Below are 18,152 nucleotides of genomic sequence, written 5' to 3'. Positions count from 1 at the left end.
CATCATCTTTATGTAAGCACCTAAAAATCCTTAATGTAAATGCTAAATTATATTATCAATTTAAAAAAAACATGAATCATTACACTTTTTCATGATTACAACTCCATTAATACAACTATCCAAACAAGAACGGTCTTCCAACATATCTAAGCTATCCAACTAATGGAGAAATCAAATCAAATCAATTATCAAATGACTGACATCTACAAGCAAAGCCTTCCTCCAATACAGCGCACCAGCACCACTCGTCTTCTGGAAAAAAGCAACCGGGAATTGAAAAAGAGAAAAAGAAAGGCAGTTACTACTCAATCTCTTTAGAACATCCATTATTCAAACCAGTTAGAACATTCAAAGTGAATTATGACGAAGACCAGATGTTATAGAAACAAAAATTAACAAATTTAAAAAGAGTGATTACATGTATTATGATAAGAGTAGGGATTTTGGTTCCTTTCATGGCTATAGAAACATTATGTGTTCTTATTTCAATGATCAGATTACTTGAAGCACATATATTTTCCTATTTTCCCAATCTAATCTATGTTTTATCACTTTCTTCAATAAAATCAAGCATTCTTCTTCATACATATACATACTAAGTGATTGTATTAGTACAATGTATTTTAGCTATCCAAATGGATCCAATATAGTTTTATTTTAACAACTTCCTAGCTGTATAGACATGCTTTATGATGACCTTTTGGACTTCACATTGTTCTAGAATGATTTTGTACTTGATTATTAGGCTTGGATATTTGGTGATTTGAATGGTTAGATTGTGGGGTCTCTCATATGGGTGCAGGAATTCTTGATCTAGAAACGTATTTGGATGAGATTTTGTTTAGATACTAAATTTAACTCATGATAGGTTTATTAATTACTCATCTAGATCCAGATAAAAAGACACATTAACTATGTTATATGGTTTTGAATAACCTTTCTATCCTTACTTTATGTAAATCAGTAAATACGAAAAGGGGTGTTAAGAATTAAGCTATATCAAAGATAATTATTTCTACAATTCTTAATTCATAGTAATAACAAGATGTTTGATTAATTCAACATGATCATAACAATTCCTACAAATTTATCAAAAAGAGGAATCTGATATGTTGCAAAGCCTAAATGTACGTAGTTTCTTAGTGAAATCAAAAACAAAATAACAGAGGAATCTTACAGATGTTGTCGATTGATAGCCGAACAATCGATTCTAGGAAAAAAAAGCCTGAAAGAAACAACGAAACCTACAACAAGCGTGAAACAGAGAACAATAACAGAGAAGATTATATTATTCGAAATAGAAGAAAGGAAGAGGAAGAAGAAGAGATATGTATTACCGGAGAGAACACCTGCAGCGTTCAATATCACCAACCTCTGGAAATTAGGACAGTTTCCCTCATTCACATCCCTCAGCTTTACCATTTTATTGAAATATGAGCAAGACAGAGAAAAGAGAAGTTCATCACAGAAAGATTTTATCAAATGAAGAAAATGAGATATCCATATCCAAACAAAGTCTTAAGTTATACAGCAAATAATACAGTACCATCCATATCCAAACCCTAACAATACAATGATTTTGGTTTATCTAAGAAGATGGTATAAACTGTATATTATGTGACAATATTGGTAGAGATGAAGTTAGATCGTTGATCTTAGAGATGCCTTTTAGAGCTGTTAATTGAAGGTCGAGTCGAATGCTGATAAAATGAAAACCTAGATCTTCAAAGCCGACGAACAACGAAACTCTAAAACATGAAAATAGTAAGGAGTGATTGAAGCTTACCATTCGAATGTTGATTGAAAAAACTCTGATTCAATGAAGAGAGGGGAAAATGTTGACTGTCGAATGCTGATTCAATGAAGAGAGGGAAAAATCAGTGAAGAAGGGAAAATCAGTGAAGAAGGGAAAAATCAGTGAAGAGAGGGAAAAGTCAGTGAAGGAGAGGAAAGGACAGGCGCGAATGAAAGTTTAGACAAATATATTATGCACATCATTTTCGACGCCCAATATTAAATATATTATTTATAATTAATTTTCTATATTATATATTATTTAGGTTTCCACATAATATTCGACGTACCAAATTATCCACGGAGTTTTCGACGCACCAAATTATCTACGTAATTTTTGACGACTAATATTAAATATATTAATTTATTTTATATTATTTATAAATTAATTTTCTATATTATATATTATTTAGGTTTACACATAATATTTGACGTACCAAATTATCCACGGAGTTTTCGACGCACTAAATTATCTACGTAATTTTTGACGTACTAAATTATCTATGTAATTTTCGATGACTAATATTAAATATATTAATTTATTTTATATTATTTATAAATTAATTTTCTATACTATATATTATTTATGTTTCCACATCATTTTCGATGGCCAACATTAAATATATTTATCTTTTATTTTATATTATTTATAAATTAATTTTCTATATTATATAACTAGTATTCACATGTTTAAAATAAATTGAAATAGGTTGATTTTAATATTAAAACAGTTTAATATTTTGGGATTACATTTTTAACATTGAAGTTATTTTAAGTTTATCAATTTCAAAAAAAACATAATCAAATATTTAGTCTTAAATTTATTGATACAAATTGAAATAGTTTTTTTTTTACTAAATGAAATCTTGTTACATTTTTATAAATAAATCAGTTGTAATGATCAAAACTGAATTACTAATTACATACAAACAAACAACCAAATATCCATAAGCAATCAAAACATTTATCTATTTAATGAAGTTCAAACATGAGTTACAACAATTGTACTATGAAATATAACACCAAATTCAAGTAAAATAATAAAAGCAACTCACAAGATATTTAATAGAGAACATAATCATCAACTTTAACATAGGACATAACACCAGCTTTAAGTAAACTATTTTCTCGAATAATTGCCACATAATAGAATATGTCTACCAACTTTTCCTAGTGAAACCTGTTGAACATTAGCATAATAACATTGTTATTACTTACTACTCACTTATTTTACAGGAATTAAGGGAATATATTAAAATAAGGAGTTACTTACATGTTCATGTTTCAAATAGATCATTGTCATCTTCGACGTCTTCACTTCGATCTTCATTATCATTAAACTGTAATTCTCCATGGACATTAGTGTCAAAGTTATCAATTGTTTCATCATTATGGGCACCATTAGGATCACACAATTGTGCAATTTCATAAATTGGAATGTCAAATGATCCTATCATTTCATCTTGTTGGTACGCTTTTTCGGTCCAACGCTCCTCAACTTTAGTTCTAGCCTTGGCTTTACAAACAGCCCACCATTGTGTGTTGTCTTTCCTATTACTCGGATAAGGAGAGTAATACACCTGAACCGCTTGTTGCGCTAATATAAATGGCTCATATTTATTGTATGGTTGCAGAGGATTTATGTCAACTAATTTATATTTTTTATGAACATTGACTCCTCTAATGGGATGAAACCAAGAACATTTAAATAACACTACCCGAAGATATAAACCTGGATACTCCAATTCAATAATTTCATCTAAAAAGCCATAATAATCATGATCAGAGTGCACACATACTCCACTGTTCATTGTAGATTTTTTTGATCCATATCTCGAGTGTGCCAAACAAATCCATTAATGAAATACATAAGCCAACTCGTTGATGGGCTATTGGGACTCCATACAAGGTTATAAAGCAACCCTTTTTCGGCAACAAGAATAGGATCGATAAGAATCTGAAATTGAATAATGAATTATTCTTAATATGTTAAATATCATTGATAATGAGAGCTTTATTTTAAATTCTTACTTGTGAAGAAAACCACTTAGCAAAATTATCGGCAACAACACGATCTAATTGATTTGCATGCACTCCTTCGAGTGAATTACAATATCTCCAGTGAATTAACATTTACAATAATATATTATATACGTTTATAAAAATAGTAATAATTAGTAACACTATAAAAAACTTACTTGTAGTACGGATCCATTTCAGGACAATTTAACAGAACATATATATGTGTAGCTCGAAGTTCTTCATCATTTAAATATTGAGGCTTAGAATCACTACTTGGGCATCCAAGATAATTGAATATAGAATGTGTAGGGATAAAACTATTAATTGGACCTTCTGTGTTCCTTTGCGGTCTTTTTCTTTTTGAATTCACGTGTGGTGCAAAAAAGTGTGACGCAAATGTGGATATTTCTTCAACAAGATAAGCATTGCAAATTGAGGCTTCCACTTTCGATTTGTTTTTCACTTTCTTCTTTAAATGATGTAAAAACCTAACAAATTATCATGTTATTAATAAATCATAAATAATATATATAGTAAAATAAAATATATTGTGTACCTTTCAAATGGATACATCCATCTATAATGAACGGGACCTCCAACTTTAGCTTCATAAGGAAGATGCACCAAAAGATGCTCCATTGAGTCAAAAAATGATGGAGGAAATATTCTTTCAAGGTTGCAAAAAATCACTAGAATATCAACTTCCATTCTTTCAATATTTGAAATACTCAATGTTGTTGAGCAAAGTTCATTAAAAAAGTTACTCAAATCTGTCAACGCGCCCCACACAAAATTTGGTAATAATTTTTTGAAAGCAATTGGAATCAATCGTTCCATAAAGATATGACAATCATGACTTTTCAATCCACTCAACTTGCATCCATTAAAATCAATACATCTTGCAATGTTTGACACATAATCATCGGGAAATTTTAGACTTTTAAGCCATTCAAGCACTATACGATTTTCTTCTTTGGTTAACGTATAAATAGATTTAGGCTTCGGGCCATTACTATCGGGATGCACATGCAACGAGGGACGATTGCAATGTAGAAACAAGTCTTTCCTCGAATTGATATTGTCCTTTGTCTTTCCTTTCACATTCATAACGGTGTGAATGACATTATCGAAAACATTTTTTTCAATATGCATGACATCAAGGTTGTGACGGATGAGAGAATGTTTCCAATAAGGAAGCTCCCAGAAAATACTTTTTTTGTCCATTTATGCAACACACCGAAATCTAAAGGCGTGCCATTAGGATTTTCCATAGCCGTGGGCAAATCACACACCATTGACAATATTTCATTATTACTGCTCGGTCTTTGTGGGGGAGGTGACAACTCAATTCGGTCTTTAATGAAATTTTTTTTATCTCGTCTGAATTGATGTTGTTTTAGTAAAAATTGTCTATAAGAATCAAAGTAGCACGGCTTCATACCAAATTTCAGTCAAAACGATTTTGAATTTTTCATACATATAGGACATCCATGAATCCCAGCAGTACTCCAACTAGATAACATTCCATATGCTGGTAAATCATTTATCGTCCATAAAAGAGTCGCTCTCATATTGAATGTTTGTCCACTTGATATGTCAAATATTAGAACACCTTCCACCCATAATTGTTTTAACTCTTCTATTAATGGTTGCATATATATGTCAATATTTTTTTTAGATTTGATGGTCCGGGCACAATCAATGAAAGAAACATGTATTGTGTCTTCATACACATACCTGGTGGAAGATTGTATGGAGTCACCATTACCGGCCAAGAAGAATATATAGACATATCAAAAGATGAAAATCCATCAGCGCATAGTCCTAAACGAATATTGCGTTTTCGAATGAAAATTCTAGAAATTTACGGTCAAATGATTTCCACGCCTCTCCATCTGAAGGATGACACATCACACCATTTTCAATATCATGTTGCGCATGCCACGTCATGTGTTCGGCTGTTACATTTGAAGCGTATAACCTTTGTAACCTTGGCGTCAAAGGAAAATATATTAGCTGTTTCCAATGTTTTTTCTTTGTAGAGTTGACTTCATTTTGTTTGTATCTTGGTTGCAAACAAAACTTACAATGCTCAATTAGATTATCATCCTTCCAGAAGAGCATATAACCTTTAACACATACATCAATTTTTACAACCGGCAAACTTAGATCTTTGAGCAGTTTTTTCGCAATATAATAATTTCTAGGCAAGTTGTTGTCACTTGGCATTAGATCGCGCAACAATACAATAATGTCATCCAATGCACTTTCAGATAAATTGTAATCAGATTTAAGACTTATAAGTCTCGCAGTTGCTGATAATTTTGTTTCTCTTGGGTGACCTGACTAAATAGGTTGATCTGCAACATTTAACATTTCCCAAAATTTTCCGCCTTCAATAGGTTTATCTACCGGAACATTAGATAAAGAACTCGCACCTTCATTTTGTATTGGCGGATCATAACTAGCTACAGCATTGAAAACCATTCTATGGTACGAATTAATATCGTCAACACTATAACTTGGTTCAACATTAATTTCGTCCGAAACGGTACAAACTGAGTTGGTGCTTCCCCATGACATACCCACGTATAATAGTTCTCGATAAAACCACTACGATAAAGATGACTTCTACAAGTTTCTGAATCTTGAAATTTATGATTTCTGCATTTTCTACATGGGCAAAAAATATTTCCTACATTCATACTATTAGCATTGTGCATACAAAATTAAATAAACTCTTCTACCCCTTCAATAAATTCGTTAGTTAATCCTCGACGATCTGATAAATTTTTGTTGTACATCCAAAGCCTATTTTCTCTCATATTATTCTGACAAAATTGTAATTACCAAAAAATTTAATTAAAATTACCTTGGATAGACTCTCATGAGAAATTTGTAACAATTATTACAAATAAATCAAAAATAGCGATGGACATACCTGTATTATTCCAATAGCAGCTAAAGATTATTCATCAACAAATGCAAAATGATAAGCTCATCTAAATCTCCAAATATAAGGACCGGATCTTTAGAAGCCCTAGAATATAACCAAAATTTCAATAAGAAATAAAAAATTTGTTTAAATGGGTTTCCATTTCATGTGGGAATCATCGTTTACAATGACTAATATGTTTTAGCAATACACACTTGTTGTGAAGAACTGGAGATACAAGGAGTAACAACAAGTATGGCTAGTAGTAATAGTAGTGACAAACAATAAAGAGAAGAAACAAGCAATTCTGGTATACTGTTATTTACCATTGTTAATGAGCGAACTTAAACAAATCAAGAACTAAATCATCATCATCAACAGCTAAAGCTCCAACAATAATAATAATAATAACATCAATAGGCTCTAGGTTTTTGCATCTTGCCTGGAAGAGATTACTCCTGGTAGATGTTGCATATTGCATCGTTGATCCTCTTACAATCATATTCCATCGTCTTTATCCAGTTCTCAAAGTCTCCAATTTCCTGCACAATCAATCAAATTTCAACATTTGAATTCAATTCCAATCCATGATTCAATAACTTATACCTTCAAGTCCGTGTTGATTCCATGAGAAGCAGCAAGCCACTGATCGGTCTGCTTCCCAAACCGTGCAACTGATGTTGCTAAAGCCCTTGTCTCGAACTCGATACGCTTCTCATAAATGAATGCTTCTTGGACGCATCCATTGACGACATTGACTAACAGTTCAGAAACCCTCACCGAATTCTTAATCGCTTCTTTCTTCACCTTCTATGTAACAATCTTACATCACAAAACTCAGAAATCAGAGACGCTGTCAACCCTAACAACTTAGGGGACTAATATTAACTAATATAATAAATTAAGGGATTACATACTATATGGAGCCCTATCAATTAATCTCATAAATGTTACACAAATACATAGAGTGAATTAAACCTATCAACAATGAAACAAGGCTTCAATAGCTTCAAAAACATTTTAACAAACACCTAGAGTGCATTTAATCTATCAACAATGAAATGGGGCTTCAATAACTTCAAAATCATTTTAACAAACACTTAGAGTGCATTAAACCTATCAACTGTAAAATTTGAGTTCAATAGCTTCCAAATCATTTTAACAAACACCCAAATTGCATTAAATACATAACAATGAAATGGGGCTTCAAAATCATTTTAAGAACAGCTAGATTCTATTAACCCTATCAACAATGAAATGAGGGCATCAATAAGTTCAAACTTATTTAAAATCATTTTAACAAACACCAAGAATGCATTAAACTTATTCAATCCTTCAAAATCAACTTGCATTGCATTCATCAAACCGATATCTATCAAACTGTTAAAGATCAAGCCATTATAATCTAACACCAAGCAATCAAATCAGCAAGCCACTATGAGATTGACCATAGATTGAAGAATAACGTCTGGAACGAAGAACAATCGATCGGTTGAAACACTTACAATCGATCAATTTTGGAGCTTGTAATGGAGAACGTATGACGTGACCAACACAAATATGTTTATGATTCTGTTATACCCATATCTCCAAACTCAACAAAACATAAAGAATTATTCTTTATAAACCTAGAAAATATAAATGTTTGTCATTTACAATGAAATTTATGATAAAAATGAATGTAGAAAATAAAGTTAAATATAACGTCGAAAATCTACAACGAATTTTGAACACTAATATTTTCTACGGAATTTTTGACAAACTAAATAAAACTCCGACACTAAACATTTTCGTCGTAAATTTAATCCAAAATATAGTATAAATTAATTGACTGATTTTCCTACGGAAATTTACCTTTAAATTTAGGGACGATTATTGATCATAGGTATAATATCTTTATTTACTGTGATGAATGTTTTTTTCATCTATTAATATTTCCGACGATTTATATTTTTCGTGGATTAAACCGTCGCGATCGCTGTCACATATTTTCGACGCTAACTAAACGTCGATAATTATTCGTCGCTAATTAGGCGTTTTTTTTGCATTCACTTTGATGATCGTTTTAAAAAGAACTATGTGTTTTTTGAAACTTGAACAAATGATATCTGAATAAACACTCTCTTAAGTCATACAAACGCTTAAAATGTCTATTTTTTTAAGTGATACTCGTGGAAATTTACAACTCAAACTTGAAACCAAGTTATCAAAGAGATGTGACTTATGATGGCCATGCGTGAGAACTTGAATACTTCGGAAAAATAATAACAGTAAAAGATTGTGTTGGTTTGGACATTGAAATCGCCATTTATTACTCATTGAAACTTTCGATTTGGCTGATATGAATGACATGAGTAGAAATGTGATTATATCAGATATTACCCTAATCTAAAAAAAGAATAAAAAAGTCCATACTCATAGAGAATGAGATATTGAAATCATCGTTTGTTGTTCAACTAAATTATTGTCTTGATTGTTAAAGGGTATAACAAAAATTTATTGATTCTATCATATACATCACACGTATGTAAAATAAGAAAAAAAATGAAGCCTAAAGGTCATAACGCAAAACTTTCCAAAAGTATGGATGAGCCTCTTGATAAAACAGTTTAGTTGAGCGTGAGAAAAGCTTCGACTCTTGATGTTTGAGAAAAATAAAATCACTCGAAAAGAAAATCCAGAGCAATCATTGGCATTAAAAAGCGTTTTATGATTGTTGACCTTCGTGTCAAGGAAATGCAACGATCATTTGTCTCTTTTTGAAATAGTCACGAAAAAAATGGATGAATCCAACTTTTGAAAAATTAGTGAAAATAAAAAAATGACAACAACTAGAGGGCTAGACAAGTATAACTTCATTCCTCCATTGCAAAAATAAGAAGAAAAATAAAAAGAAAAATAAACCTCTAAATCAATACTTGGGGCATTTTGTTAAGCAAAATGACATAAAAAAACACAAAAAAACAAGCAAAAAAAGGAGAAAGAGACTTTACGTTTGAAAGCTAAAGATGTCTTTGGAAAAATATATATAATAAAACTCTAAGTCAACACTATGGGAATTTTGTTGAACAAAAATGACAGATAAAAAATCCGTCATCACCATCGCCATGAAAAAAATAGAGAAAGAGAATAAAAAACATAATTCAAACTAGGAGCATTCTCATTAAAACAGAAAATAAAACAAACAAAAATCGGAAAGATCGTGTGCAATCTCCTCTAAGGTTAGGCCACGAAGAGTGAGTGAGTCTTAGAGCGCAAGAGTTAATCCTTTAAAGTCAAGGGATGACTAGGCCCTATGATCGAGTTTCAAATATCTAAGAAGGTCGGCGAGTGAAAGTTGAAATGAGTGTCAAACTAGTCGTGATTAGTAAATAAAAAGACATTAAACGGGTTCCAAAGCGAGACGAGTCTCATCTTTGGACAAAACACGTCCATTTTCCAAAAGTCTAGTGTCGAGAAGAATTCGACTTATAGAGAGCAAGACGTTAAACGATTTCAAAGTGAGATGAATCCCATCTTTGAACAAGACACATAGTCTAAAAGTCTACATTGAGAAGAACTCGATTTAGCAAGAGCAAGAAATTAAACGGTTTCAAAGTGAGATGAGTCTCATCCTTGAACAAAAAATGCCGTCCAAGAATTAACTTGAGGAGAACTGAACGTAGCAAAGATTAAGACGTCAAACGAGTTCCAAAGTGAGATGAGTCTCATCTTTGGACAAAACACATCCATTTTACAAAAGTCTATTATCGAGAAGAACTCGACTTAGAAAGAGCAAGACATTAAATATTTCAAAGAGAGATGAGTCTCATCTTCGAACAAGACACGTCGCCCAAAAGTCTACGTCGAGAAGAACTCGACTTAACAAGAGCAAGACGTTAAACAGTTTCAAAATGAGATGAGTCTCATCCTTGAACAAGACTCGTCCAAGAATTTATATTGAGGAGAACTCAACGTAGAAAAGAGCAAGACGCTAAAAGGCTTTAAGGTGAGATGTGACTCCTTTAAAAGAAACACGTTGTCCAAAAGTCTATGTCGATAAGAAATTGACTTAGAAAGAGCAAGACGTTAAAAAGTTTCAAAGTGAGATGAAGCTCATTATTGAACAAGACATGTCGCCCATAAGTCTACATTGAAAAGACTCAACATAGCATGGCTCTTAGATGGAAGCCATACTGATTTACCAAAGGCACCAAAAACACAAGTCTCTTGTGAGATTTGTCAAGTTTATCTTTCTGCCTCTACACAACTTTTAGCTTATATCAAAAGTTAACCCTAATCAGTTAAAAAGATACATTATCAGCTATATTGTCAAATACTTTTAACTTATGGAGAAAGCTAACCCTAATCGGGTCAAAAGCTAGCTTGATTGTCAGGTACTTTTAGTTTACGTACAAAACTAATCCTAGCCGGGTAAAAAGCTACATTGTTAGATTGATTGTCAGGTTTTTAGTTTACGTGAAAAGTTAACCCTAATCGGGTCAAAGCCAAGTGATACTAGGTTCTACCAACGAAACATCAAGTTGGATGATCATGAGTTGGTATAAAATTGACATCGGATAGTCATCGACAACCAAAAAACACAAGTCTCCTGTCAGACTTGTCAAGTTCAAAATTTATATCCCTTTACACTACTTTTATAAATAAAATAAGTCCAAAAATTATAAATTAGGAGATTTGAAAGAGTGCATATTGGTCAAGCTTGGATATTCGTTTTCCTAAATACAAGTGTTGTATTCAAACATTGTCCAAGATAGGACATTCTATTTACCCTCGATTTATAATATTAAATAATCCCTGGCCAACTAATTATTTTTTAAATATTCTTATAAGGGCTCATTCCACATTATTAAAAATAAACAATTAATTTAAAAATGGTGTCTATCAACCGAATTATAAATAATTAAATTTTGGACTGTTTAAATAAAATTTGAAAAATATATAAATAATTATAGACAAATTAAGTTAACCAAACCAAATAAATAAATTAAAAAATATATAATTTTGATATTATTGTTGGTTTGATTATTTTGCTGGAAAAAAAACCACTTGACTAGGTCAAGGACCTGTTCCACTTGACGGAAAACTGCAATCAAACAAGGCCTAACGATCAACCAAACAGAGCTGCTTGCCATTTAATTAATAGGCAATTGCCATAGGTCTGCTTGACATTTAATTAAAAGAAATGTCATCATGAGGAAGGAAACTTGGGAACCCACATTTTCTTCTTCAATAACCAATGTAGAAGGATATTTTTCTTCATCAGAGCCGTTCAACATCTTTTTCTCTCAAAAATAAAATATCCCAAAACTGATAGGTTCACCCTTTGAGATTTCGTTTGAAGCCACGTCAAAGGTATCACCAAGAAATCTACAAGGCCTCGCCATCAACTAGAAGTGTCTAATTTGCCCCGCAAAGTCCAAAGACAAAAAAAAGGGCATTTTGGAGATTGAACGTGGACACATTGAATGGGATGATTCCTGTAATTATTAGCAGTGGGGCATGAAGAAAGAAAAAAGTTAGAGAAGAGCAGGAGGAGAGAGAAGAGAGGGCTGTGGACACCTTCGAGTTCTTGAAGATTTTTTTTGAGTAAATAATACTTGATTGAGTATGAGGCTTGGGGGATGATTCCGAAAGGCTCGCTAGGGTTATATTAGAGCTGATAGTGTTAGTGGTAATTTATCAATCTTGCTGTAACTGAAAGCTTTAATGAAATGTTCGATTTATTGCAATACTAGTTCATGCTGCCTTCGATATTCTGTAATATGTGTATGTTTGATATGGATGCATTCCAGAACTTACTTATGAACTATTTACTAATATGTAATATCTTCATTCTATTTATATAAAAAAACGCTCAATTTTTCTAGATATTTATTTAGAAAACTAAGTGGATTCCTTAGCAACATTAATCCATAAACGGCCTATGAGCATCCTAGAGCTAATGGGCATGTTTGTGGGCTCATGATTCGAAGTTCAAATAGAGAATTCAGAGCCATATATATAAAAAAGTGCTCCAAAATTTATCAAGTATAATTCTTTTTACTATACAACATTTATATCAAAAATAAAAGTACAAATAATAATGATAATAATAAAGATACAAAATCATGTCGATACTAATAAAATATTTATCTTTTTAACTACCACTAGACGTACAAACAAATGAAGACAATTGTGTTCTTCGGGTGTTCATTTGTTAAAAATGTTGTAAAATTTGTTCATTTTCAGTTGTGGCAAAAATCTCCTTCTCGATGTATACTACCAAACTGTCGCTCATCCACTCATCACTCATTCTATTACGTAAATCAGTCTTGATAATTTTCATTGCAGAAAAGACCATTTCAACAGAACTAGTCGTAACAGGTAAAACCAATGTTAACTCAATCAATCGACATACCAATGTAAAAACTCTATGTTTTCCAATTTCAACCATCTTCTTATCAAGACTTCTCAAATCTTGAATTATAGAAAATTCATTTCGTACATTTTAAATGTAAGTTTGAAACTGATTCTCAAATACTATACGGTCAATTAACGAAAAATTCTCCGGATAAAGTCCAACAAGGTGGAGTATCTTACCAATATCAAATTGAGAAAATGAGTCATTTGAATCTAAACAAGCAATGCAATTAAGTACCTACGATAGTTGATTTCAAAAAAACAATTGTTTATCTCTTGAATCGTCGTATTAAGAACCTATTATTATATACAAAAATCGAATAAAAAATGCTATTAGAAAACAATAAAAGATGTTTTTGCTTATACACTATACAATAAAGTACAAATTTTCTTGCAACAACATGCAATTATAAATGAATGCAACAGTTTTAATGGTAAAATTGAACATCAAAATGTAGCATATTAAAAATATCTATCACGAAAACATACTTTAAGGGTATATTTTAAAATCAGTCTATACTTTTAGGGGCTAGACCACTATCGAAATAAACCAGACAAAACACTATGATAATTTTCATCGCAGAAAATACCCTTTTAACAGAAGCAGTCGTAACAGGTAAAACCAATGTTAACTCAATCAACCAATATATCAATGTAAAAACTCTATGTTTTCCAGTTTCAACCATCTTCTTAGCAAGACTTCCTAAATCTTGAATTATAGAAAATTCATTTCGTACCTTTTAAATGTAAGTTTGAAGTTGATTCTCAAGTACTATACGGTCAATTAACGAAAAATCCTCCGGATAAAGTCCAACAAGGTGGAGTATCTTACCAATATCAAATTGAGAAAATGAGTCATTTGAATCTAAACAAGCAATGCAATTAAGTACCTCCGATAGTTGATTTCAAAAAAATAATTGTTTATCTCTTGAATCGTCGTATTAAGAACCTATTATTATATACAAAAATCGAATAAAAAATGCTATTAGAAAACAATAAAAGATGTTTTTGCTTATACACTATACAATAAAGTACAAATTTTCTTGCAACAACATGCAATTATAAATGAATGCAACAGTTTTAATGGTAAAATTGAACATCAAAATGTAGCATATTAAAAATATCTATCACGAAAACATACTTTAAGGGTATATTTTAAAATCAGTCTATACTTTTAGGGGCTAGACCACTATCGAAATAAACCAGACAAAACACTATGATAATTTTCATCGCAGAAAATACCCTTTTAACAGAAGCAGTCGTAACAGGTAAAACCAATGTTAACTCAATCAACCAATATATCAATGTAAAAACTCTATGTTTTCCAGTTTCAACCATCTTCTTAGCAAGACTTCCTAAATCTTGAATTATAGAAAATTCATTTCGTACCTTTTAAATGTAAGTTTGAAGTTGATTCTCAAGTACTATACGGTCAATTAACGAAAAATCCTCCGGATAAAGTTCAACAAGGTAGAGTATCTTACCAATATCAAATTGAGAAAATGAGTCATTTGGATTTAAACAAGCAATGCAATTAAGTATCTCCGAGAGTTGATTTAAAAAAACAATTTTTTATCTCTTGAATCATCGTATCAAGAACCTATTATTATATATAAAATCGAATAAAAAATGCTATTAGAAAACAATAAAAGATGTTTTTGCTTATACACTATACAGTAAAGTACAAATTTTCTTGCAGCAACATGCAATTATAAATGAATACAACAGTTTTAATGGTAAAATTGAACATCAAAATGTAACTTATTAAAAATATCTATCACGAAAACATACTTTTAAGGGTATATTTCAAAATCAATCTATACTTTTAGGGGCTAGACCACTATTAAAATAAACCAGACAAAACACATTATTCAAAACAATGGGGTGAGAGAGGCTCAAACTCTTGATCTCAGGATTACTCATAGAAGCTATGAGACCTACGCTATAGCCAACTGCACCACCACACCTTTGTAACAATTGTCATTTCTAATTATATATAGAGAAAAATATATAATTCATAATTAATTTGTATAAATTATACCCAAACTTTTTACACAAGTCAGGGTGCTTAAGCCCCTTCTTGCACCCTTTGGATCCGCCACTGTCCATAAGAGTTGTGAAGCTAAATATGTCAATCTGATTTTTTTTTTTAGATTCCTGATGTAATGATAATGAGGATTGGATTATTGCAACATGTATTTTGGTTGTTACTAATTGACTTGGTATGCTTGTTTTAAAACATGGGTAAGTAAATCGAAATTGGGTTATACGAGTTGTTGGATGTAGTATTGCGAAGAACATGTGCATATGTTTGAGGGTTTGATCTATGCAATCAGAAGTGCTCTTAGCAGATGATTGTAAAAGTAGTGAAGGAAAAAAATGGCAAGCCAAGGATCAAACATTGAACTTCTACATAACAACCACCTTCTTTTCCACCATACCAATCATTCATCTTTTTTCCATTTCTCGCCAAATATGACTTTGTTCACCTAAGGCACGTTTGTTATTCCATAATTATATTTATTCTGTACTTGCATTCTGAAACTTTGTTGATAACTTTAAAAAATTCAAAACAAATATAAAATGATTAAATAAATATTTTCTAACAAAATTATAAAAGGATATAATTGCTTAAGGCCTTATTTGAAACTTATCTTTCATAACTTCAATTTATCTCGATCACACTTTCATCTATAGGTATTCATCTCGATTTTACTTATTTATTTTTCGTACCATATAGACAACCTAGACGCATGGCCTAAGGATGAATTGTTACAATCCTTTAATCGCATTATTAGGTTTAGATTTATCCTTAGTTGCATGTACTAGGGTGGATTATATAAACGAAATGTAAAAAATATTTTGTATAAAATGACTAAGAGTTTATAATAGAAACCATAATTTGATGGGCATACAAAATATAACGCTACCGTCATTTCTCACGTGTAACCAAACTCCATTTTATTAATGTTCGAGAACGCACAATATTTTCTTCAAATTATGTAGAACATTAAATATGATAAAACATGAATTTAAGACGACTTAGTTACTTAAATGAAAAATGAATATTTTCAAACAAGATATTACATTATACTCAAAAACAAAAAATAATTATTTCAACATACAAAGACATATAATTTAATCATTATTTAATGCTTTATAAAAACCAAACAATAAGTGGAATGAAATCTCAACAAATAAATCAATAAAAAAGTGCAATTTAACCATTACAACCTTGCTGCAGAAACAAATTTATGAATCTTCATTGGCTTTTGCACTCTGTAGGAAGGCCCTGAGGGAAGCGGTTTAGATCACTACAATAATTGTACACCATATAATACCTTTGCACCCACCTTAATCGCCTCCTGCCCATTGCATTGAGCTCCTGAGCTCCAGAGTCCGAATCAGAGAGTGCGTTTGTGGAGACAGCAGATGAACACGACGAAGAGGATGAGGAAGAAGGGAGACATGCATTGAAGTTACGATAGAGCGCAGTAAAGGGAGCGTGAGTCCAGTTCGTTTTCACGCGTCCACCCTGTGTGGCCCAGTCGTCTGCGTTCCAAAGGCTCGAGTAAATCCTCATGGGTTGGCTTGTCGGGTATGGAACTCCCATTGCTTCTCTATTCTTGAACACTCTTATAGGGTAGTTGTCCACCAAGAAGCTGCAATGTTCACAAATTTCATTAAATTAGAGTGTATGCATCCTAATGTCACCCAGTACTTCAATTAAATCAATTAATTTTGTTTTTCAAAACCACTTTAAATATATAAATATATATGATATGAGAGAAAAAGAATTAGAAGAAGTTGTTGGGATAGAAGATGTCACGTACATGATGTTTTGGAGATTCCAATGGATGGAATAAGTATGAAAATTCTTGGTAGGGTCAAACCAAAGGTGAAACTGTTGTTCTCTGTTGCCTTTGCCTTGGCTGAACACATTGGTATGAACTGTATAAGGTTGTCCACTCACATTCCCCAAGAACTCAAAATCAATCTCATCATGCTTTGGTCCTTCCGATGTCAACTATATTATATATATATATAAAGATAAATCATGATCATACATACATCCACAAGAGAGAGAACCCTTCTTAAAAAAACTAAGATAAAATAAGTTCTAATTAAGAGGTAATTAAGAGAGACATACATAATAAGCGGTGACAGTTCCTGCTGAGTTGCCAGGAACAAGCTTGAGTTGCATGTCGATTCTTCCAAAAAGGTACTCTTTTTTAGAGCGGAAACCAGAGCCGGAGGTCTGGTCAAGGGAAAGAGACAGAAGCTGGGCACCGTTGCGTATTCTGGCGCGGTCTCCACCCCAAGTTATTTCAAAGTCATCCGTGAAGTTGCCGGCCGCAAAGGCAGTAACTACCATGCAAGTCAGGACAAAAGAAGCCATAAGGAAGGATGAACATCCATGGCTTGCCATATTGTGTATTAATTATGTGATCTGAGCGAACCAGGAAGACCAGAACTATGTGATGCGGGGTGATGGTTGCATAAGCCGTTTATCGTCTTTTATAGGTGAAGGAAATAAAACGTGAATATGAATACGAATAAGAATAAACCAAGTTAGGTTATGAGAGTAGGACGCGTTAAATGAAGAAACCAGAGAAGATAGAGCTGGCCTCGCTGCTGTGTTCAAAGACGGTGGGAAGAAAACGACACCAACTTCAAGAGAGAGAGCTGATTGATTGAGAAGAATCCCGCGTTAGCTGACATCATTGTTATGGAGACCTACTAAATTGTTAATTAGTTAATTAAAAAAAGAATATTATTAAATTTATTATATTATCGAATCAGAATAAAAAATAATAATATATATATATATAAATTTATTACAATTTAATTTTTTTTTTTTATAGAAAATTCATTGTTTAAATTAGTTAAACATAATTAATTTTAAAAATTATTAATTTGAAACAGGTCGTCAAATGATTTATGAAAATCAATAAAAGTGGCATATATGTACAAACATATTTGGCCAAAGTTTCTTTTA

General features: G+C 31.8%; 2 protein-coding genes across 2 annotated transcripts; both read right to left on the bottom strand.

The window, feature by feature from the left end:
• Positions 1 to 7,203: 7,203 nt before the first annotated feature.
• LOC124938741 (biogenesis of lysosome-related organelles complex 1 subunit 1-like) lies at positions 7,204 to 11,886 on the bottom strand. The gene is made up of 3 exons (XM_047479244.1): positions 11,818 to 11,886; positions 7,358 to 7,558; positions 7,204 to 7,293 (listed from the first exon to the last, which is right to left on the bottom strand). Exons 1-3 carry the CDS (start codon positions 11,884 to 11,886, stop codon positions 7,204 to 7,206), a joined length of 360 nt encoding a protein of 119 aa, XP_047335200.1.
• Positions 11,887 to 16,328: 4,442 nt separating this feature from the next.
• On the bottom strand, positions 16,329 to 17,627 carry LOC124922611 (xyloglucan endotransglucosylase/hydrolase 2-like). Its single transcript, XM_047463336.1, has 3 exons — positions 17,304 to 17,627; positions 16,987 to 17,180; positions 16,329 to 16,815 (listed from the first exon to the last, which is right to left on the bottom strand). Exons 1-3 carry the CDS (start codon positions 17,580 to 17,582, stop codon positions 16,416 to 16,418), a joined length of 873 nt encoding a protein of 290 aa, XP_047319292.1. The 5' UTR covers positions 17,583 to 17,627; the 3' UTR covers positions 16,329 to 16,415.
• Between the last annotated feature and the right edge of the window lie 525 nt (positions 17,628 to 18,152).

Source organism: Impatiens glandulifera, chromosome 1 (assembly GCF_907164915.1).
Source record: "Impatiens glandulifera chromosome 1, dImpGla2.1, whole genome shotgun sequence".
Lineage (NCBI taxonomy): Eukaryota > Viridiplantae > Streptophyta > Magnoliopsida > Ericales > Balsaminaceae > Impatiens > Impatiens glandulifera.
This window is presented reverse-complemented; position numbering and strand designations above follow the sequence as displayed.

Excerpts from the sequence above, each read along its gene's own strand:
- LOC124938741 (XM_047479244.1), bottom strand. The coding sequence starts at position 11,886 with ATGGCAAGCAGCTCTGTTTGGTTGATCGTTAGGCCTTGTTTGATTGCA. Across the intron at positions 7,559-11,817 it reads TTTTCCGTCAAGTGGAACAG|GTGAAGAAAGAAGCGATTAA; the intron begins GTCCTTGACCTA and ends GTTACATAGAAG. Across the intron at positions 7,294-7,357 it reads GAATCAACACGGACTTGAAG|GAAATTGGAGACTTTGAGAA; the intron begins GTATAAGTTATT and ends TTGATTGTGCAG.
- LOC124922611 (XM_047463336.1), bottom strand. The coding sequence starts at position 17,582 with ATGGCAAGCCATGGATGTTCATCCTTCCTTATGGCTTCTTTTGTCCTG. Across the intron at positions 17,181-17,303 it reads GAACTGTCACCGCTTATTAT|TTGACATCGGAAGGACCAAA; the intron begins GTATGTCTCTCT and ends TATATAATATAG. Across the intron at positions 16,816-16,986 it reads TGGAATCTCCAAAACATCAT|CTTCTTGGTGGACAACTACC; the intron begins GTACGTGACATC and ends TGAACATTGCAG.